Source organism: Fukomys damarensis, unplaced genomic scaffold (assembly GCF_012274545.1).
Source record: "Fukomys damarensis isolate Sample0158 unplaced genomic scaffold, DMR_v1.0_HiC HiC_scaffold_34, whole genome shotgun sequence".
In the NCBI taxonomy this organism is placed as follows: domain Eukaryota; kingdom Metazoa; phylum Chordata; class Mammalia; order Rodentia; family Bathyergidae; genus Fukomys; species Fukomys damarensis.
Genome location: NW_022900946.1, coordinates 24,411,848 through 24,433,917, shown reverse-complemented (window position 1 = coordinate 24,433,917; position 22,070 = coordinate 24,411,848). Strand labels below are relative to the sequence as shown.

Here is a 22,070-nt window from a genome sequence, read left to right as displayed (position 1 = left end):
TGGAATTTTATTTTGACTAAAGAATTATATGATGAACTTTTCATTTTCATCCCTTTCAAAATGTTAACCTAGTTTTCAACAAGTAATTAGAACTTATTTTGAAATAAAAATTCAAAACTCACTTTTGTGTTATTTAACAAATTATGTGTCTTCTTTCAGGAATAGGACACTTGTACTACTGTACAGTTAGAATACATTTTCACTATTCCTTCATCTCTATCACTTTTTCCAGGGGATAATATTTTACTTGCATGTCAGACTTTATTATTAATTAGATCTTTCTTTTATTTAGTATTGTTTATGGTTAGAGTTTATTTAAACAATTTGGTTTTATTTCTATTTAAAAAGGAATGCCTGTTGGGCATGGTGGCACACACCTAAAATCCTAGCACTTGGGAGGCTGAAGCAGGAGGATCATCTTGAGTCTGAGGCCAGCCTGAACTACATAGCAAGACCTTGTCCCCAGAAAAGGGGTGGGGATTCTTTTTGCTTTTTTCTTCTTCATTATTTTACCTGGTTGTTGTGGGCATCCAGGAAAGTCACTAATTTTCAATATATATCTTCCATGTGTCCAGATTATTAACTCTGAGTTAGCTAGTTCCCTGTGTTTTCTTACAGTAAACAGAACAGCTGCTCCTGAAGTCCTAACACCCTAACATCTTCTCCTCTGGGGGAGCCATTTTTTTTTGTTTTGTTTTTTGAGGCAGAGTCTCATTATGTAGACCAGGCTGGCCCTGAGCTCACAGCCGTTCTCCTGCCTCAGCCTCCCTAGTGTTAGAATTACAGGTATGCACCACCACACCGGGCAAGGAGGGCCATTCTGATGCGCACAGCCAATGGCAAGTCAAACCCCATAGGGTCTTAATTTCAATCAGTGATAGCAAGAAGTTATGTAACTCTGCGTGTGGCCTGTTTCCCATCATCGTGAATTTGTACCACTCTAAGGAGGATTCCTGTCCTAAATATGGCCATGGTAGTTCCCTTCCCTAGGGGCCCCAACTTACCTGCTGGATGTTGGCATTGTTGGGCCCCTTAACGCAATCTTCTAGCTCAGATAGACGGTTGGTTTTAGCCAACGCAAAAATAAGTTCAGTTTCTATATAGGGCTCATGGTTCTTCTTCTGGGCCATTTGTAGGAATTTCACTAGATCTTCCCAGTTGTCTAAGTGCAGAAAACAAAGACAAGTTAGCCCAGAGGTGATTGTTTTAAATGGAGGCTCAGTTCCTCCTACCTGTCCTCAGCCAGATAGGTTTATCTTCACGGTCATGCCTCATGGCAGCTCAAGCATCAGGTAAAGCCTACAAAATCCTGGCTCTTCCCGTAAATAAGCCCTATCCAAGGAGGGAGGAAAGGGAAGTGGTAGGGTCACATGTGAGTCACTCCTGGGGACAGGAGTCTCCTTGTCCCCAAGCAAAGACTTCACTAGGCACATAGGCACTTATTCTAGCCCCTGGAGAGGTCAGGGCCACAATCAATTAGATATACCAGAAGAATATCCCCAAGAAACTGAGGATGAGTCACTGACCTTAGAATTACTGTAACTGCAGTTACCTGTTGTGTCTAAACTGCTTAATCTTATAAAAAAGGGCAACAGTCAACCAGACTGAAGAGCTAGTACCACTAACAGAGTAATATTCATCTCAGATTCATCTGGAAAACTTTTACTTACTGTGTTCTGTGATTTCTCTGGATGTAAAATACACTGAGATTCCTGGGAATCTCTCCAAAAGCTTGCCTTGGCCATGTGTCACACCAGTGAGAAGCAAGGCGCTAGAGAGGGTATTCACTTACTGCTCTTGGTGGCTGCCTGAATCACCTCCAGGGAAGAGGCAGGGTCATCTGCCCTGATGTAGGAGTCGATTGCTTCCTTCACCAAGTCTTTCTGGAGCTCGGCTTGGGCCAGCTGACTCCACACAGCAGGCTCGTTGCATCTCTCAGCAAACTCACGTGCTTGGTCTAGGTTTCCAACGTGCTCGATCAGGACCTAGGGGTCACAGAAGGACTTCAATCGTTCACAACACCTAGTCAGCTCCAAGGAATAAACATTTTGTTTGGTTGCTTACTCTGCCTAAAACTGCATGATAATTTCAATTCAGTGTAAAGCAACTGGGGGCACTAAGTATTTCTTGGATGAATGAATTGACAGAGACAAGAGCCATTGTAATGGGAAGATGGTTGTGGTGAGGGTCCTAGACAGAGAAGAAATAAACTAACAAAAGCATAAAGAAAGGGCTAACCATGAACCCGGTGTCAGGTACCAGTCTAGGAGAGGCTGAGGAGCGAAAGGGACACTAGCAGAGAAGAGGAAAGCGTCCAAGAGAAGCTGCCCTTGACCACTGAAGCACCTGACGTCTTCTGTGATGACAGAGAAAGGAAATGGAAATCCCTCCCGTTGTGGGAGACGTAACTACAAACAGAGCTGCAGTGCGAACTCACAAGAGCAAGACAACCCTGGAAAGCCCCGCCAAACCTCCCTGCTCCCCCTTCACTGCCCCTCTGCTGTGTTTCCCCAGCAACCGTGGCTGCTGTTTCCCCTTCCCATAGAAACAGAGAGGTCTAAAAATGGGAGTAAACTGCTGTGTGGTGCTCTCGAGGTGATTTGAATTCCTTGCTAAGCTACTGGCTAGTAAAAGCTGCTTTTTACTTCTACTCCACGTCTGGCACACAGTGGCCACACTTCATTCGGCAAGCCAATTGGGAGGCTCTGGGGTCCAGCACAGACCCCTGTGGCTGACTGCCTCCCCTACTGGCGGAGCAGGGGAGCACAGCGGCCGGACAAGCTTCTGCCCGGTGTGTGACCACAGACGGATTCCCATCCCGGGAGACTGGCTGGGGAAGGTGCACACAGAGACTCACGTGCTTTTGGCAGATGTCTGGATCACGGTAAGGTTGAAGGGGCCCAATTCAGGGAAGAGATCCAAGGAGGGATCTATAGAGAGGGGCCAATCAGCCTCAGTGTTCCCCAATTAGCTGCCAGGGAACAGTGAGACCGAACGATTCAGGCTGCCACTGGCGACGGAGAGTGTCGTTTGTTGGCTTGGTTCTGCGAGTGCTTGGGTGTGAATGAGACGGGCATCGCATTCCTGCCTCCCATCGGGGCGCACAGGGCTGAAGTGAGAGCCCAGCCCTGAGCTGTAGCTGGGGCGCCCTGGACGGTTTAGGGCTGCGCCAGGGTGATGGTGAGGATCACTGGCTTGTCACTGCTAGGAGGAGCCCGGCAGGTGATGGTGAAGCAGCTGGCATCTTGTTTGTTGTCTCTTTTCATGGGAGGTAAAACCATGGGTCGGGGCCAAAGTAAGAACACCCCATGAGAGACCATGACCAGAAACGTCAAGATAGGATTTCCTGGGGACTCTGGTCAGAAGTTCACGCCAAGAAAGCTCAGAGCCCTTTATGAAATAGACTGGCCACCCTCTCAGGTTGGGCGGCCCTCAGAAGGCCCACTGGAGGAAATTTTAACCACGACAGTATGGCAAGCTGTGGCAGGATTTCCCAAGGTCGGGACCCGGGCACCCAGACCAATTTCCAGGCATACACACCCCAGCCACCCTTTGTTCTCTGTCCACCACCCTGCTTGAGGGAACCCTATCCCGAGTTCTGGGTGCCACAATGGCCCACCTAAACAGGCAGAAGTCTGCCAAAACCCCACCTATTTTTGAGAGAAGCTTGGATGATTTGCGCTCAGATATGCTGAGCCCCCCTTCATAACTCCTCCACTCCTAGACCAACTTCTCCTCTACGAGTAACCAACACCAGCTTCAACCCCAAGACAGTCAGCTTCTACCTTGGCCCGGTAGAGAATGGTCCTTGTACCTTCAGGACAGCCTTCATGTCAACTGCAGCCCCAGAGCTGTGAGAGTAGCTCCCCACCGAAGACTTGAATTAGAACCCCAACAGCCCTCATCAGACGGCCCAACTGGTTGGCTACCACACCTTGCTGCAGGGACGAAAGCAAGGACGTCAAAAGGTGACCCATACCACCAAGGTAAATGAAGTGCTACAGAAGCCAGGTAAGAGCATATTTCTGGAACGACTTTGTGAGACTTACAGCACCTGTACCCCCTTGGACCCAGAGGCCGCTACGAATCAGCAGATGGTCAACACTGCCTAGGTGAGCCTGAGGGCCAGCAATTTCCGTCAGAAACTCCAAAGGATAGAGGGCTGTGCGGGGTGAACATGCCCAGCTGTTAGAGATCACCGAGAAAGTAATTGTGAACTGAGATGTAGAGAAAAAGAGGGAAGCCAACTGGCAAGTGACAAGAAAGGTGATCTCACTGTGGTGGCCACGAGCGGCACGGGACAGGAGACCAATCAAAGCACCTGGAGGAGGGGAAGGGATCCCGGAGAACGATCAATGTGCCTACTGCAGAGGGAGAGGGCACTACAAGAGGCAGCGTCCAAAGCTGAAGAAAAAGATGGTCGAAACCGTGAAGAGTGAGAAGCCACTTGCTGTCTTTGCTGTGGGAAAAAACTCCCTATGTGAAGGCTGAGGGGGAGCAGGCTCCCAACACCCCTCAGGCCTATGGTTCGCGTGAAAGTGAGGGGCAAACCGGCAGGATTCCTGATTGACAATGGAGCAGACTACTTGGCTGTGACAGTCCCCACTGCATCTCTCAGTAGTAAGAAAATTGATGTCAAGGGGCCACAGGACAAACTGAGGCTCAAGCCTTCTGCCAGCCGTGCATTCGTGAAACGGGGCCACCAGGTGGTCCATCAGTTCTTGTACATGTCTGACTGTCCAGTTCCCCTCTTAGGGAGGGATTGTTGGCCAAGTTAAGGGCCCACACTGATTTTAGGGACAGAGAAAGGTACTTTGAACTGCTGCCTCTGCAGATGATCCTGGCCCTGACTGTCTCCCAGGAAGGAGAATGGAGACTTCTGAGAAAAACTGACTTGGTTCAGAGAAAGGTTATGGACGGATGACAATCTGCCAGGGCTGGCAACAGACCAACCTCTAGTCAAAGCAGAACTTAATTAACCCGGAGCCATGCCCACTGCCCAGTGACAGTATCTCTTTCCCCAACAGGCCCAAAGGAGATCCAACAACACCTCGGAAGACTCCTAATCATGGGATCCTCATTCTTTTCCAGTCACCCTGGAACACACCCCTCCTTCCAGTCAAGAAAAGAAACTCAACACCACCATCCTGTCTAGGACATGCGGGCAACAAGTGATGCCGCATCCCACTGCCCCAGACCTTGACTGATACTCTTCTGGGGCTGTTGCCAGCTTCAGTGGGACGACTCACCTGCTTGGATCTGAACGATGCCTTCTTCTGGATCCAGCGAGCCCCGAAGAGCCAACCCATCTGTGCCTTCCAGTGGGGGCCAACTGGTCCTAGACACCATGACCAGCTCGCTCGGATGAGGCTGCTGCAGGAGTCCAAGATCTCCTCAGCTAATTTCAGGGAGGGGTGGCCCAAGACTGCTGACTGTCCCCAGTGCAGGACTTGGGGTACACCCCGCTACAGTATGTTGATGGCCTCCTCCTGCGGCATGAGACCCATGAAGGTTGTAGAAAGGGCACTGTGCCAAAATGGATAAGAAATGTGCTGAAAAAAAGGCGCAACTATGCCGTGCAGAGGTGAAGTATCTGGTGTTCTACTGTGCAAGGAGGAAAGAAAACCAGGCAGCCTGAAAGGTGATGACGCAAAATACGTCTGAACCCCAGACTCAGAGGCAAATGCGAGAGCTTTTGGGAGCTTCAGGCTTCTGTAGGATATGGATCCCTAACTATGCTACCCTAGCTAAGCCTTTCTCTGAAGTCAGAAGAGGGGAGAAAACGATGCCCTGACCTGGGACAAAGAACAGACCACTTTCAAGACCCTAAGGAGAAGCTCCCGGAAGCACCAGCTTCGTGCCTCCCCTATCGAGTAATTCTTCCACTGTGTGACCGAAAGAAAATCGCAGTAGAGTACGAGTCCAGATCCTTGGACCTGGTAAGGACTGGTGGCCACTTATCCGAGCAACTACATGAGCTGCGCAAGGGTGCTCGCCGGCCGCAACTGCTCTCTTGAACAAAGAGGCTGACAAACTGGCCAGGACCTACGGTGCGAGTCCCACATGCTGTGGCCACCTCAGGAAAGCTAAAGGTCCCTGCTGGCTCACCAATTTGCATCTGACCCAGTACCAAAGTTTTCTCTGTGGGAACCTTTGAATCAGGGTAGAAGTCTCTTAACCTAACCAGCTACCCTCCTTCCCTAGCCAAAAGGGCCCACACATGATTATGAAGAGGCCACCGAAGAGGTGTACTCCAGCTGGCCAGATCTGCGAGACCAACCTCTCTTGGAGTTCTTTGTGGGTGGAAGTAGTCACATAGACAAAACTGGGAAACAGCGGACTGGTTACTCAGTTGTGGCCCTAGAAGAGACTGTAGAGTCCTGACCACTACCCCAAGGAACTTCTGCTCAGAGGGCTGAACTCATTGGCCTAGCTTGTGCATCAAAGTTAGGAAAAGGAAAGACCGAACGTCTACAGCCTTGATACACATTCCTAACTTTGCAGGCATATGGTGCCCTCTAGTGAGAAAGAGGGTACAGCAGGGGGAAAAGAAATTAAATATCCCTAGGACACACACACTTCAACTCCTAGAAGTGGTCTGGGCTCCAAAAGAAGTTGCAGATGTCCATTGCAGGGAACATCAAAAGGGAAAATCTAAGCTAGGTAATGACAGGGCCAACCAAGAACTCAAGGCTGCAAGTTTATGGCCAGACACCACTCTCCTTTCCTTGGTACCTTGGGAAGGAGATGAAAAATAGTAAGAGTTCAGAGGAGATTTAATGGGTTTCAGAAGGAGGGGAAATCAAAGGAAAAGGTCCCGGTTTCCAGATGGCTGAACTGTGTTAACATATACTACGTGGGACCTCAATTAATACAAGCTACACATGAGACTGCCCTACCCAGGAGAAGAAAAGTTAGAGGCTCCGCTTGCCTGTTACTTTTATATCCCCTGACTGACACCTCTGGCCAAACAAACTGTCCAGTTGTGTGTAATGTGCTCAACACAATCCAAAGACAACACCAGGCGTCCTGGTGGGGGTCCAAAGGATTGGGGTAGTGCCTTCTGAAGATACCCAGGTTGATTTAACAGAGCTACCAAGGGGTTATGGTTTGCACTCACTCCAACTGGGTAGAAGCCTTCCCTTGTCAGACAGAGAAAGCCAAAGAAGTGGCACAAAAATTGCTACAAGAAATCGTTCCCTGCTATGGGCTTCTACTAAGAACAGGATCAGACAACGGTCCTGCTTTTATGGCAACAGTGGTCCAAAGGGTGGCAAAGGCTTCGGAGATTAAATGGAATGTACAAGGAGCCTACCGGCCCCAGAGCTTAAGAAAGGTAGAGCAGATGAATAGAACTCTGAGAGTAGGGTTAGGAAAATTCTGCCAAGAGGCCAGACTCAGCTGGGTCCAGGCCTTGCCCATTGGGCTTCCCTGGACATGTTGCATTCCCCACAAGAGAACAGGCTACTCACCCTATGAGCTTCTGTTTGCCAGGCCACCCCCTGTCCTGAGAGGACCAGCACACCCTATAAGGACATTAGAGGAAACAACCTTAAAAAGAACTGATTGAACCAGGAAAAGTCTCACCAAGATAGCCTCTTGGGCCTTAGAGAGGGCCCCTGTTATAATTTCTAGTCCACTCTACCCCTTCTTTCTGAGAGATTCAGTTTGGGTAAAGTCTGGTGATAAGACAGCCTCAAGCCCAAATGGAAAGTAGGGGGAGTCATCAACCATAGTGAAAGAGGCAGTCACTCCAGAGTGGGGGGCTCCAGAGACCCGCATCACGATACGAAGGTCGTCCTGACCATGCCAGAACTGACAGAAGGTATCAGCTATGCTCTAGTCACTCCGGGGCTCACGAGTCCACGCACAGCAGAAGCCTGGGGACACTGCACACCTTTGTGACTATCTGCAGTGAACTGTCATCCTTCGCTGTTCATTAGAGTCCCCCGCCCCCGGCTTCTTGCTATTGCCCTTGCTGGGACTGTTTCAGCTGACTGGAAATGTGGCAAGAGGTGTTAGCCCTCATCTTTTTCTTGTGGACAGGATGTTTTACAGGTATTCATCTCCCCCACACCTGGAACAACATGCATGGAACAGCTCCCACCAGGGCTATTAACAGTGACTCCTGCCTGAGTGTCACTTGGACAGGGAGCACTATTATGACCGTTCAGCTTTTCCACACCTGCATGTTTGTGAAGGAGCAATCGGTGGAACTTGCACCCACAACTTGACTACACACGAGGTCTATAACCCTAAGGACGGGAGTCCACCCATTTGCTTTAACCCACAGATAGAAACTAGTTGGGAGTTTGAGCTCTATACTATAGATGTACCAAGAGAAACATCTACTTTTTCAGCCAGTGAATCTAAATAATCCTCAGATAGGACCCTTCATAAACAAAACCATGCGATCAAGGCCTGGAGAGCTAGTGGCTTCCTATTTTGATGCTTCCATGGCCAACAATTCCACCACAACAAAGGATATCTATCTTGGGGCATGCGGGGACCTGCGATGGGAAGGAGCGTATGTATAGCACAAATAACAGATACATGTGCACCTGAAGCAACCACCGGTGGTGGAAGTGAGGTGGCGGTGAACATGTAGGTGACTTCGGGTGCCCCCGGTGGGGCTGTAGGAGGTAGGCCACCTGGCAGTTAGGGTCTCCCTTAAAGAAATGGTCACCTCCAACACCTTGAAAACTTGGAACATGTAACCCGGTCACTTTAAACATCGTAGACCCTCAAAATCCAGAATGGAAAAAAGGAAAAGCCTCTTGGCTTTGGACAGATGGGAGAGGTGATGCCCTGGGAACACTGATCCTTAGTAGAAGGCTCACCTATTCCCCAGCGGTCCCCAGCTTCTGGGTCTTTCATTCCTATTACAAGGCAATGTCTTGGCCTTTGCAACAGATCCCTTCCACAGCCTGAAACCTCATGGGATTACCAGAAAGCATAGCACGTTGGCTCAATGTTACATCATGCTGTGTCTGCAGCAGAACTCTGGTAGGGGAATCAGTGGCCATGGGGGGCTAGGGAATGTGACCTTGCTAGCACTGGAAGAAGACAAAAAGGACAGGAATATAAAACCTTCCTTACAAGGAAGCAACCTGTGGATCCTTAAGGCTAGCATTACACTCGAAAGGGAAAAAGAGTTCCAGGCCCAAGTTGGAGAACTGACTTGCCTAGGACAAAGGTTCTATAACGAGGCTAAAAGAAGCCTCATTAGAATGGTGGGGAAGTGAAACCGAGATTAATTCCTTAGCGCAATTTCCTAATCTGAGCCCAGGATGGAAAAACATAATTGCCCCCATCCACTGGTCTGCCCCAAAGGGCTATACGGGTATGTGGGAAGAGGGCATATGCCCAACTTCCATCCAGCGGGGCAGGGAGCTGTCTCCTCCTCCTTCTGGCCTCTACACCAAGAAGCACTACTGGGAGATTCCCTGCCCTGTACACTTCCGCCTGCAAGAGAAAGACAGTGACAGGCAGCTGGAAAGATGACGAGCCACCTCCGGAGAGGATCACAGCACACTCCGGGCCGGCCACGTGGGCTGAGGGGGTGCAGGGATGCAGAACCCCATCTACATGCTAACCACAACAGCTCAACGACAACCTGTGCTAGAAATGATAACCAATGAAACCGCTAAACATCAAAGATCCAAAATGCGTATATAAAAATGGACTGGCCTCAGATGACCGGTTGGCAAAGAAGGGTAAGTCTGTGGAAAGTTCAATCTAACTGTTGTCTCCACAGACGATCGGGGCAAAAGAGATCATCAAAGGAATTCAAGAGGGGGGCCAGGGATTTAGCTCAGTGGTACCCGGCCTGCCTTGAAAGTGGAAGGTCCTGAGTTCTATCCTGGGCACTGGGGGAAAAAAAAAAAGTTAGCCTATGTACTGAAGTAAGAGAGTTAACCAGAAACCCCCAATAGCCTGTGCCTGAACTTTACCCCTTTTCCTCCCTGGACTGCTTGTTCAAAGTGAAGTTATGCAGTACATAGCTTACTTTGTGGTTAAGAACAAAGGACAGGACATGTTATACTGAGGCCCTAACCATAAAGATGGGAATTTCCTGCTGGATCCCCCAAATTGGATTTTAATCTAACATGCAATCTGCTTCTGTACCCCTGTGCTTGCTCAAAGATAAGATCATGACATTCTACTGTGTGGTTAAACTTTAAAGCCCTTTAAAAACTGGGCTTCCCTGCTTGACTGGTGCCAAAGGGACTTGGGAGTGGGAGCCCACCCTTTGGTGACTGGCTGTAAAGGACTTTGAATTTGGACCTCTTTCATGGTGTGATTCTTTTCGCTGAAATGGCTATAACAGTACCAGCCCAGACCTAGAAAGGATGGATGGTTCTCAGGTCTAGAAGGTGTAAGACAGTGATAGGTTTTATAGCTATTATGGGAATCTGCCTACTTATCCCTTGCCTGTTATCCACAGTGGGCTCTAAACACTGTGAGAGAAACCACAACAGACTGGAAAACAACCTCCAGGGTCTTATGTACTAAAGAATATCAGTCTGTGGGAGGTCTCAGACACAGATTTTGATGATGAGGGTTGGTATGGAAAATAAAGCTCTTCAATCCGAGCCACAAAGGGCACGATGAGAAAGGAAATGGAAACTTCTCCATGGTGAAAGATACACTGTAGCTACGACCACTTCTGTAACGTAATAAACTCACTAGAGCAAGGTGATCTCGGAGAGCCCTGCCGAACCTTCCTGCTCCCCTTCACGGTTCCTCTGCTTGTGTCTGACTACTTCCCCAGCATCCACAGCTGCTGTTTCCCCTTCCTAACGAAACAGAAAGACGTAAAAATAGGAGTAAACTTCTGTTTGGTGCTCTCGAGGCGATCTGAATCCCTTGCTGAGCCGCCGGCTAACGAAGCCACTTCATGCTCCTGCTCTGTGCCTGGGGATCTGCCTGGGAATCTCTCACAGTGGTCATGACTCACTGGGGTTTGTGCAGAGCAGCGCGAGGTGCCAGGGCCCAACAAGACTGCGCGCAGCACCCACCTGGATCGCCGAGGCATTGGCACCAAACTTGTGGAAGATAGCGAAGGCCTCCTCGTACAGTGCGTTGCTGATGGCGATGCCTGCAATGTCAGGGGCATCGTACTTGTCCAGGCGGCTGATGTACTCCATGACCTGTGTGTGATCGGCCTTGATGGCAGTCAGGATGAGCAGGTTTTGGAGATTCCTGTGGTGACAGGGTGGGTCAGTATGGTGTCTAGGAACTAATGCGGCACACAGTGCTCCTCAGCAGGTCAGGTGGCCCAAGACAAACAATTTTTTTTTTTTTTTTTTTGAGATACTGGGGATTGAACCTAGAGCCTTCAAACTGAGCTACATTCCCTGTCCTTCTTGTCTTTTGAGGCGGGGTCTTGCTAAGTCACTAAATTGCCTAGGATGGATTCAGACTGAGTCCTCCTGCCTGTCTTCCACACATAACACATACATGACTGATAAGTGGACACAGGAGTACGTGTAATGCATATGCATCCTAAAGGGGAACAATATGGCAGTCTCGGGCAAGTACTGCTAAGAGAATCAGAACATGGCCAATCACTGGGAAGGCTGCTCCGGCTTGCCAGCAGCCCTGAACCCAACGCAGAAGTACCAATTTTCCTCACCGTGCCTCTATTATTTCTTTGCAAGTCTTTATAGTTTTGCCACATAAACTACACTCCCAAGGAATATAATTTTAAATGTTTTTGAACTTCCTTTTCTTTAATCATACTAGATTGTATTACTGTGAAACTTTTACTTTTATTAAAAAATGGAAAACAATCAGACAGATGTGATGGTATATGCCTATAATTCCAGAACTCTTGGAGGATGAGGCAGGAGAATCACAAGCTGAAACCCAGCCTGGGCAACTTAGTGAGGCCCTGTCTCAAAATTAAAAATATAAAAAGGAGTGTGGCTGTGGCTCATTGCAAAAGCCCTGGTTTCAATCTCCAGTATCACACACATAAAGTTAATGTATGCTATATTAAGAACCCCAAAAAGAAATATCACATGATCATTACCAAATAATACAGAAAAAGCATATGATGATCCAATATCTGCTAATGATTAAAACTCTCAACCAGCAAGAGAAGGGAACTTCTTGAATCTGATGAAGTACATCTATAAAATGGCCACAGCCAGCTGGGCACGGTCCATGCCTGTAATCTCAAACTCTGCAGGGAAGAGGAAGGATAGCAAGTTTAAATCTTGTCCGACAATTTAGTGATTTAGTAAGACCCTGCCTCAGAAAGGGGGGTAGGGTGGGAATGCAGCTCACTGTGAAGGTACTGGTCACCAATCACACATGCACGCACACGCACGTGAACACACACACACACACACACACACACACACACAGAGCTAACATCATAATAGTGGGAGGCCAGACACTTTCTACTATGATCATGGATGACACAAGGATGTCCACTGTCACCACATTTTCAGGCAGCTTGACTAGGGGAAAAAATCTCACAAAACTAGGCACCTTGGGGCACATCTATAGTCCCAGCTACTCAGAAGGCTGCCAGCCCAGGAGTTCAGGGTTAGAAACTCAGGGGAATATCTCAAAACAAAACAAGAAGGCCGGGAGTGGTGGTGCATGCCTGTCATCCCAGCACTCGGGAGGCTGAGGCAGGAGGATCGCTGTGAGTTCAAGCCAGCCTGGGCTACATAGTGAGTTCCAGGTCAGTCTCAACTACATAGTGAGACCCTGTCTCAAAACAACAACAATAACAAAAACAACAAGAAGATATCAGAATACTAAAAAAAAAAAAAAAAAAAAAATCCTAGAACTAATAAATTAGTTTAGCAAGGTTACAGAATACAAGGTAAACATAAAAAAAAACTGTATTTCTATATACAAGTAATGCTTAGCAATGTGTAATTATAAATTTAAAAAATAGAACTACTTACAATAACTGCAAAAATGTTAGGTACTAAGGCACAAATCTAACAAATATGTACATGATCTATATAACAGAAAATATAAATTATTGAAAAAAAATCAATTAACCAAATCAATAGAGAGACATATCACCTTTACGGACACTATATACCAAAAGATATCAATTCTCTCTAAACTGGTCTATAGATTTCAGCTGATTCCAATAAAAAAATCTCAGCAAATTTTCTTGCAGGACAGATAAGCTATTTCTAAAATTTATGTAAAAAAGCAAAAGAACTAGAACAACTAAATTTTTTTTGAAAAATAATAAAGTTGTAAGAATTATACTACCTGGCCAAATGAATTTTTTTGGTACTGGGGATCAAACTTGGGACCTTGCACTTGCAAGGCAGGCAGTAGAACCACTGAGCTAAATTCCAGGCCGATGGTTTTTGATTAAATATGCAAAAACAATTCAACAGAGAAAGGGTAGTATTTTTAACAAATGATGCCAGGTGAAAAAAAGATGAACTTCACCCTAAACTTCAAATCTCAATGAACACAGGATCATAGATCTAAATTAGAAACTACGAAACTTCTGAATGAAACATAGGATAAAGAAGGCTTTTTTTTTTTTTGGTACAGGGGATTGAACTGGGGTCCCTGCGCTTGCAAGGCAGGTGGTGGAACCACTGAGCTAAAAACCCAGCCCTTGAATGACACATAGGAAGAAATCTTTGTGGCCTAGGATTTGACTGAGTTCTCAACACCAAAGCACACTTCATAATAGCAAATTTATGACATAGACTTTATCTAAGTTAAAAGTTTAAATGAGCCATGATGGTCCACACCTGTAATCCCAGCACCTGGAAGACGAAGGCAGGCAGACTGTGAGTGTGAGGTCTACCTGGGCTATGAAACAAATACAGTAACTTCTGTTCTAGGAAGGGCACTAACAGAATAAAAAGTGTATCTGTAGAATCAGAAAACTATGCCAACCACATTCCATTGGAGGACCTGGAACTCTCAACATTCAACAACAAAAAACCCAAGGAAAAACCAGGCGAAAGATCCGAAACGACACTTCATCATGGAGGGTATATGGGCAGTAAAGCAGCTCGTAAAAAGTGTCCAGCATCCCCAGCCGTTGGGAAATGCAAGTTAAAAACCACTATACACTTACGAGGGCGGCAGAAACAGAAAATACCGGTAATGCCAAGTCCAAGTGGAGATGCAGAGCGACTGGAAGCCCTGCACACTGCTGGTGGGAGTGCAGCAAGGCGGCGGTCTCTTCCAAAGTCTGACGGACGCACATCCCATGCTCTCACACCGCTGGGCCTGTTCAAACAAAACCTGGACAAAAATGTTTATGGCCACTGTATTCGTGTTTCCCCTAAACTAAAATAGCCCATCTCAGCCGGGGAGTTACCTCAGTGATTCCATTGCCTGCCTCACAAGCACAAGGCCCTGAGTTTGATCCCCGGTACCAAAATAAAACCTGACCTAAACGTTGGTCCTCTCTTCTTCCTCCCTTCCCCTGCTTTTTTTTTTTTTTTTTTTTTTTTTTTTTGCAGTACTGGGGGTCGAACTCAGGACCTTGCAATTGTGAGGCAGGTGCAGTGCGACTGAGCTAAATCCCCAGCCCCCTTCCTTACTTTTTGAGATAGAGTCTTGCTTTGTATTTCAAATTGGTGTTGAACTCCCTATGTAGCCCAAGCTGGCCTTGAACTCAAGGTGATCCTCTTGCCTCAGCCTCCTGAGTGCTGGGATTATAGGCGTGTGCCACTATGCCCAGATCTTCCTTCTTAGCTTGCTCCTTCCTTCCTTCCTTCCCAAATGTCCTTCAAAGGGTGAATAAATGAATGAAATATATTTATACAGACTGGGGATTTAGCTCAGTGGTTCTGATTCCTGCCTCCCAAGCGCAAGGACCCAAGTTCGATCTCCGGTACCAAATAAATAAATATATGTGTGTGTGTGTGTGTGTGTGAATCTGTGTATATTAATCTGCCAAAATAAATATATATATATTACAAAGAATACCACTCGGCAATAAAAAAGAATTAACTGCTGATGCACACGATGACTTGGATGAATCTCAAGGCATCACGCTAAGTGAAAGAAGCCAGTCCTTTTATTTTTTCATTAAGGTTATTGTACCTTTTAGGTACACAGTACAGTTACATTCATCACGGGGATCTTGCACCTTTCCATGACAGGTCTTGGTTATTTTTTCCCCCTTCCCTGCCCTCCCTTCACCCCCCTGCCCCTTCCTTATTTACAAAGACTTTGTTTCCATTTCTTCCTTTTCTCATATTTTCCCCCTTCCCTTCCCCTCCCCTTCCTACTTCCCCTATTCCTTTAGCCCTTTTCTTCCTATTTTACATTATCAATTATACAATTTGAACCTTATTTACACTTTTAGCTTTCACACCAGAGAAACGATTAGGTTTTTACACGTGTGTCTTGTTTACTTCACTGAAGAGTATGGCCTCGATGTGCATCCACTTAACTATAAATGACTATAGTTTCATTCTTAATGGCTGAGTAGTGCTCCATTTTATAGAAAAACCACATCTTCTTTACCCAGTGTCCAGCTGATGGGCAATCAGGCTGTTTCCAGGTTTTAGCTATTCCAAGCTGCACTGGTGTAAACATGGGTGTACATATATCGCTGCGGTATGGTTCGTTTAATTCTTTTGGAAAGATAAGCCAGCAGAGGGATGGCTGGGTCAGTTGGGACCTCTACTCCTAGTTCTCCGAGGTGTCTCCATATTGACTTCCACAGTGCTTGCTGCAGTCTGCACTCCCACCAACAGTGGAAAGGGTTCCTTCCCCCACAGCCCGCCAGCATGTGTTACTGGTTGATTTCTGGACAGCAGCCGTTCCTTCTGGGGTGAGAGGGATCTCAGAGTCATTTCCATCTGCTCTCTCCAACGGTCAGTGATGCTGAACATTTTTTCATATATTTATTTGCTGCTTTTACCTCTTTGGCTGAGAAATGTCTGTTCGCTTCAGATGCCCATTTTTGCTTTCTTCCTTTTTTTTTGGTACTTGGGATTGAACTTGCGTCCTTGTGCTTGCAAGGCAGGCCACCAAACTGCTGAGCTACATCCCTGGCCCTAGATGTCCATTTTTGAATTGGGTCTTTACATTTGGGGGTCTGATTTTTTTTTTTTTGAGTTCTTTATATGTTCTAGATAGTGGGCTCTTGTCTGAGGAGCAGCTGGTAACATTTTTTCCCACATTGTAGGTTGTCTCTTAGCTCTCTTGGTGGTTTCTCTTGTAATGCAGAAGCTTTTTAATAAGATGAGATCCCAGTTGTTGATTCTTTCTGCTAGTTCCCATGCTACTGAGGATTTGTTCATGAAGTCTTTTCCTATGCCAATGTCTTCGAGAGTTCGGCCTAACTTATCTTCCAGCAAGTTTAGCATTTCTGTTTTAATATTTAAATCTTTATTCCACTTTGATTTTAGCTTAGTACATGGTGAAAGAGGGCTGGGGATTTAGCTCAGTTGTTCCGCCTCCTATCTAGCAAGTGCAAGAACCCGAGTTCAATCCCTGGTACCAAAAAAAAAAAAAAAAAAAAAAAAAAAAAAAAAGCCTGGAAACAGATATTTGGGCTGGGGATTTAGCTCAGTGGTTCTGCTGCCTGCCTCGCAAGTGCAAGGACCAAGCTCAATCCCCAGTACCAAAACAAAACAAAACAAAAAACCCAAAAAAACCAAAAAAACAAAACATGAAAGATAGGGGTCTAGACTGGGCATGGTGGCGCACGCCTGTAATCCCTGAGGAAGCTGAGGCAGGAGGATCGCTGTGAGTTCAAGACCAGCCTGGGCTACATAGTGAATTCCAGGTCAGTGTCAACTACATAGTGAGACCCTGTCTCAAAAAAACAAAAAAAAAGCCGGCCGTGGTGGTGCACGCCTGTAATCCCAGCACTTGGGAGGCTGAGGCAGGAGGATCGCTGTGAATTCAAGACCAGCCTGGACTATATAGTGAGTTCCAGGTCAGTCTCAATTACATAGTGAGACCCTGTCTCAAAAAACAAAAAAAAGAAAAAAGAAAAAAGATAGGGGGTCTAGTTTTAATCTTTGGCAGGTTGAAATCCAGCTTTTCCAACACAATTTATTGAAGAGGCTGTCTTTCCTCCAGTGAGGATGGTTGGCTCCTTTGTCAAAGACAAAGGAGCTGAGTACATCCGGAGTTATTTCTGCATCTTCTAATTATTCCACTGATCCTCGAGTCTGTTTCTTTGCCAGTACCATGCTGTTTTATCACAGTGGCTTTGTAGTATAGTTTCAAATTGGGGATTGTGATACCCCGTCATGTCTCTGTTGCCTAGAATGGCTTTTGCTCTAGGTCTCTTCTGGTTCTAAATGAATTTTTAGATTGTTTTCTCTAGTTCTGCAAAATATACTTTTGGGATTTCAATTGGGATTGCACTGAATCTGTACAGCAGTTTTGGAAGTATGGCCATTTTCACTATGTTGGTTCTTCCTGCCCAGGAACAAGGGATCTTTCCATTTTCTTACACTCTTCATTCTCTTTTTTGAGGGTGCTGTAGTTTCCAGTGTAAGAGGTCTTTTGTCTCCTTTGTTAGACTGATTCCTAGGTATTTCATTTTTTTTTGGATGCTATTATGAAAGGAATTGTTTCCTTAATTTCTTTCTCAGTGAGTCTTATTTGTGTACAAGAAGCCTATTGATTTTTGAGTGGTGACCTTGTATCCAGCTACTCTAACTGAATCCGTCAGTGAAGTCTAGAAGTCTTTTTTTTTTTGTTTTGTTTTTGGTACCAGGGATCGAACTCGGGGCCTTGTGCTTGTGAGGCAGGCCACCGAACCGCTGAGCTAAATCCCCAGCCCCCAAGTCTAGAAGTCTTTTGGCAGAGTTTTTTGGGTCTTCTATATAGAGTATCATTTCATCAGCAAATAATGACAGTTTAAGTCTTCCTTTCACATCTTTATTCCTTTTATTTCTGTCTCTTGTCTAATGGCTGTGGCTAATGTTTTGAGAACTATATTGAACAGGAGTGGTGATAGTGGACATCCTTGTCTTGTTCCTGATTTTAGTATGGTTTTCAGTTTTTAACAATTTAGTATGATGTTGGCTGTTGGTTTTTCATAGATAGCCTTATCAAGTTGAGATAAAGACCATCTATTCCAATTTTCTGCAGGTTTTTTTTTTCTTATCATGAATAGGTGTTGAAGTTTGTCCAACACCTTTTCTGTACCTATTGAGGAAAGAAGCCAGCCTTAAAAGCTCATGTTGTATAATTCCGTTCACATGATGTTCTAGAAAAGGTAAAACTAGACTGGAAGGGTGGATGCCAGGTGTTAGGGGCTGGCAGGAAGTGCTGCTAGCAAAAGGGAGTGTTACAAGGTAATAAAACCATTCTCTACCCTGATGGCGACACTAATACAAATCTATACAAGTATTTGCTCAAGGTCAATTTTACTATGTGATAATTAAAAAAAAAAAAAAAAAACAACCAGGTGTGATGGTGCATACTAACCTGGGTATTTAGTGAGAACCTGTCTCAAAATAAGAAAATAAAAAGCAGCTGGGGAAGGAAGGAAAGAAGGACGGACGGACAAATGGAGAGACAGACTTGGGATGCTGAGGTAGAAGGATGTTAGCTGGGGGTCAGTCTGAGGTACATAGTGACCCTGTCTGGGGGTTTCAAAAGAGAAAAAAGAAAACAATTTATTCCCACCCTTGTCTAGTATTCTACAATAAGACAATATTACAGTCTGTTTGGATTTTTCTTAGATTTTTCTATTGGAAATCACATTACTTTGAGCATTTTGCATGTCCTCTAATATGCATGAGCTGAACTCCTCTAGGGTTCATAATCAGGATAAGAAATGTGTTTTCCGGCACCAAACTGTTTTCAAACTATAATGAGCACCCCAGCAGAGGCACCTCAGAGGCCCAGTTGCTCCACATCCTCAGCGGCACTGACTGAGAGCCAGGTTCCTGCTGCTCTGCCAGAGCAAAGCACTAGGGAGCAGGCACGTGGTGGCTCCTCTGCACTTCTACGCCGCATGAGGGCAAATTCTTGCCTTAGATTCATAAGCTGTCTTTCCTCTCACCGAAGGGCCTGTTCTAGTATTCAGCCTTTTTTAAAAAACTGGATTATGCTTTTATTACATACATCTTCTTCATACCAGTCTTTTGTTAATTATGTTATATTGCACACATCTTCCCCCATTGTAGCTTTTGTCATTTTCTTTAGGAAAAATCTCTTAAGTTTAACATATTATTTTTTGAGACAAGGTCTCACTGTGTATTTCAGGCTGGCCTTGGACTTGCAACAATCCTCCTACCTCAGACTCCTGAATGCAGAGATTACAGGTTTACAGGCCTGCGCCACCATGCCTGGCTTAATGCTATCGGTTTTTCCCTTAAGGTTTGTTTATTTGTTTATTTATATGACTGGCTAAAGAACTTATATAAAATATAATAATATAGTTTTGGCATTTACCCTTATGTCTCTTTCCATAGTATAAGAGAGATGCCCAATTTATTACACAGTCAATTGTTCAATTCATTGAAAGTCACTGCTGTAAATTCTCTACACACATAGAATATTTAGGGATCTATATTCTGCTAAAACTGTCATGTCCTAAAAAATAAAATAAAACTGTCATGTCCTATTTTCATTTTATAGTAATTCTAGAGTAAGTATCTTCCACCCAAACATCCATTTCAACCTCTGGAGTAACTTAGTATTCATTTTACTAGCATCTTGACTACTTTTGGCCTACCATCTCTGTTTTAGAATCTCTTTGTCTAGTTCCGTAAGTACATAAATAGGGACTGTTAATGGCATTTCACTGGATGTGAGTAAAAATCTGATGTGTTTTATCAGGGTCTTCTGATCATTCATGAATTGACAAGCTGTTAACCATGGCTGAGTGGGGCAGGACTGTAGGTCACTTTGATCTTATTTGTCTTGCTTTTTTCTTTAATAATCATATCTAAACTGGACATAGTGGAACATGCTGGTAATCCCAGGTACCTGAGAGGTTGGAGCAGAAAGACGGCAAGTTTGAAGCCAGTCTGGGCAACTTAGTAAGACTCTTTCTCAAAATTTTATTGATTGATTGATTGGTTTTTTGAGACAGGGTGTAAGACCTCCAGGCCTTACTTCCACTCCAAGGAGCTTGAACAGCTGAAAGGGCCTCCAAGATCCTGGGCCTATCACCCAGCGATTGCTCCAGGAGCTTGAGAAGCAGCAGCAAGAATCACCCAGGAAGGAACACACCGGACTAGTTGGAAAACAAGACCTTTATTAGTCTGGCTAGAAGGCACTCCGGAGCCAAGTAGCTCAGAGAGGCAACTAGCTCAGAGTCAGAGGCTGTTTTTATAAGGGGTATGGGGGGAGTTAACACTCAAAACTTACGGGAAGGGGACAAAGGCAAATGTCATCAATCACGTACTCGGCGGTTACGTACTAATAGTCAGCAGATCGATTACCCGTTGTTGTATAGATTGTGGTTTGGAACATTTGGTTACAGGCAAACAAGGAGTGGAGTGATTTACTTCGGGTCTCTACGTTTGTTACAGTCTCTATCTAGTTTCCCAGAACTACCAAGCAGTTACCTATTAACTCACAATTAATCACAGTTGGGACTAATTTAAAATTACAACGCCATCCCATAAGGGTCTCACTATGTAGTTGAGACTGACCTGGAACTCACTATGTAGCCCAGGCTGGTCTCAAACTCACAGAGGTTCTCCTGCTTCAGCCTCCTGAGTGCTGGGATTATAGGTGTGCCCCACGACGCCCGGCTCTTTCTCAAAATTTAAAAAGGCTGGGGATATAGCTCAGTGGTAGAGTACTTGCCCTGGGTGGGTTCAATCCTTAGTACTGGGGAAAAAAAATCATACACACTTATCAAATAAATTTTATGCAAATTTATTAAAGCAAGCTTACAATGCAATTAACTGTCAACAGTTATGCTTCCTTTTAAAATATTTTTATTACTATCTTTTTAATATATACTTTAAAATATATTTACGGCTTTAAAAAAATTAACTCTTCTATCAATTACTTGGAGAGGTGTCTAAAATTGCTTAACATGACAATTTGCCAGTCTCCTTGTGATGAACTTTTTCTTTCTATGTTTTGAGGCCATATTATTAGGCACCTGTAAGTTCAGAGTTATCTCCTCAGTGATGCAACCTTTCATCATTGTGCTCTTGGTCTTCTACTCAATAATGCTTTTTATCTAACAGTCTGTTTTCTGACATTCGTGTAAGTACAATGGTATTTTTAGGTGTGGTATTTGCTTTTTAGATTCCTTTCTTTTCTTTTTCTGTCTCAGTCCTGGAGACCAAACTCAGGACCTTGCACATGCCAGGCAGGTGTGGCACAACTATGCTACATCCCAGCAATTCTTTTTTTTTTCACCTTCTCATAACCCTTATGTTTCGATGTGTTTTATGACAGGCAAGGCCATGGTTTTGTCTCTCTACCCCGCTCAGGTCTTAGACTCCTTTAACTGGAGTGCAAGGCCCATTTCCACCTGACGTACCTGCTGCCACGTGAGGAGGGGTTTCCTCTTAGACGCCGCCCCTCCGTAGGCCCTCAGGGTTTGTCCCCACGACCCTTACAGGGGAACCACAGTCCAGGTTCAGTGGAACCTAGCAACAGCCGAGACAGTTCTATCATTTTCTATTATTACTTTCTCGTCTTAGACTTCTGTATTTAATTGCTAGCTCATTGCTTCATGTTTAAAGATAATTTATAGTTTACATTTCTCTACTGACAGGATCTATCTGGGTCCCCAGGCATCTGGTCTGTCCTATGTCAGCTCGGGTCATTTTTACCTGTACGTGAAACTATGTCTGGTGAAACAGTCACTGCAGAAAAGAACAAGAACTCCAAAGACCTCCTTGTATGTGAGAAGCAGCAGTATTCAAGAGGAAGAAGAGTAAAACAAAACAACACAACAGGTAGCGGTCAGAGCTGTAAGGGACCAAAGTACCCATAAACTAACGTCGATCAGAGAGATCGGTCTGACAGCAAAGCAGAATACCCTAGTGAACTCAGGGACCCTATCAGTAGTAGTAGTCAGCTTATGACTCAACACATACCAATCACACATCCCCTAATTTACCATGCAGTGTTTCCAATTTTTTTTTTTTTTTTTTTTTTTT

General features: G+C 45.3%; 1 protein-coding gene across 5 annotated transcripts in view; it reads right to left on the bottom strand.

The window, feature by feature from the left end:
• Cltcl1 (clathrin heavy chain like 1) overlaps positions 1–22,070 on the bottom strand; it is a 96,141-nt gene that overhangs the window by 19,449 nt on the left and 54,622 nt on the right. For all 5 annotated transcript variants that reach the window (XM_019207010.1, XM_019207011.1, XM_019207012.1 and 2 more), the window contains exons 19-22: positions 11,022–11,205; positions 7,473–7,526; positions 1,793–1,985; positions 1,005–1,162 (exon numbers count right to left, since the gene is read on the bottom strand). In XM_019207010.1, coding sequence (XP_019062555.1) covers positions 1,005–1,162; positions 1,793–1,985; positions 7,473–7,526; positions 11,022–11,205 — 589 coding nt within the window. The remainder of the gene's footprint in view (positions 1–1,004; positions 1,163–1,792; positions 1,986–7,472; positions 7,527–11,021; positions 11,206–22,070) is intronic.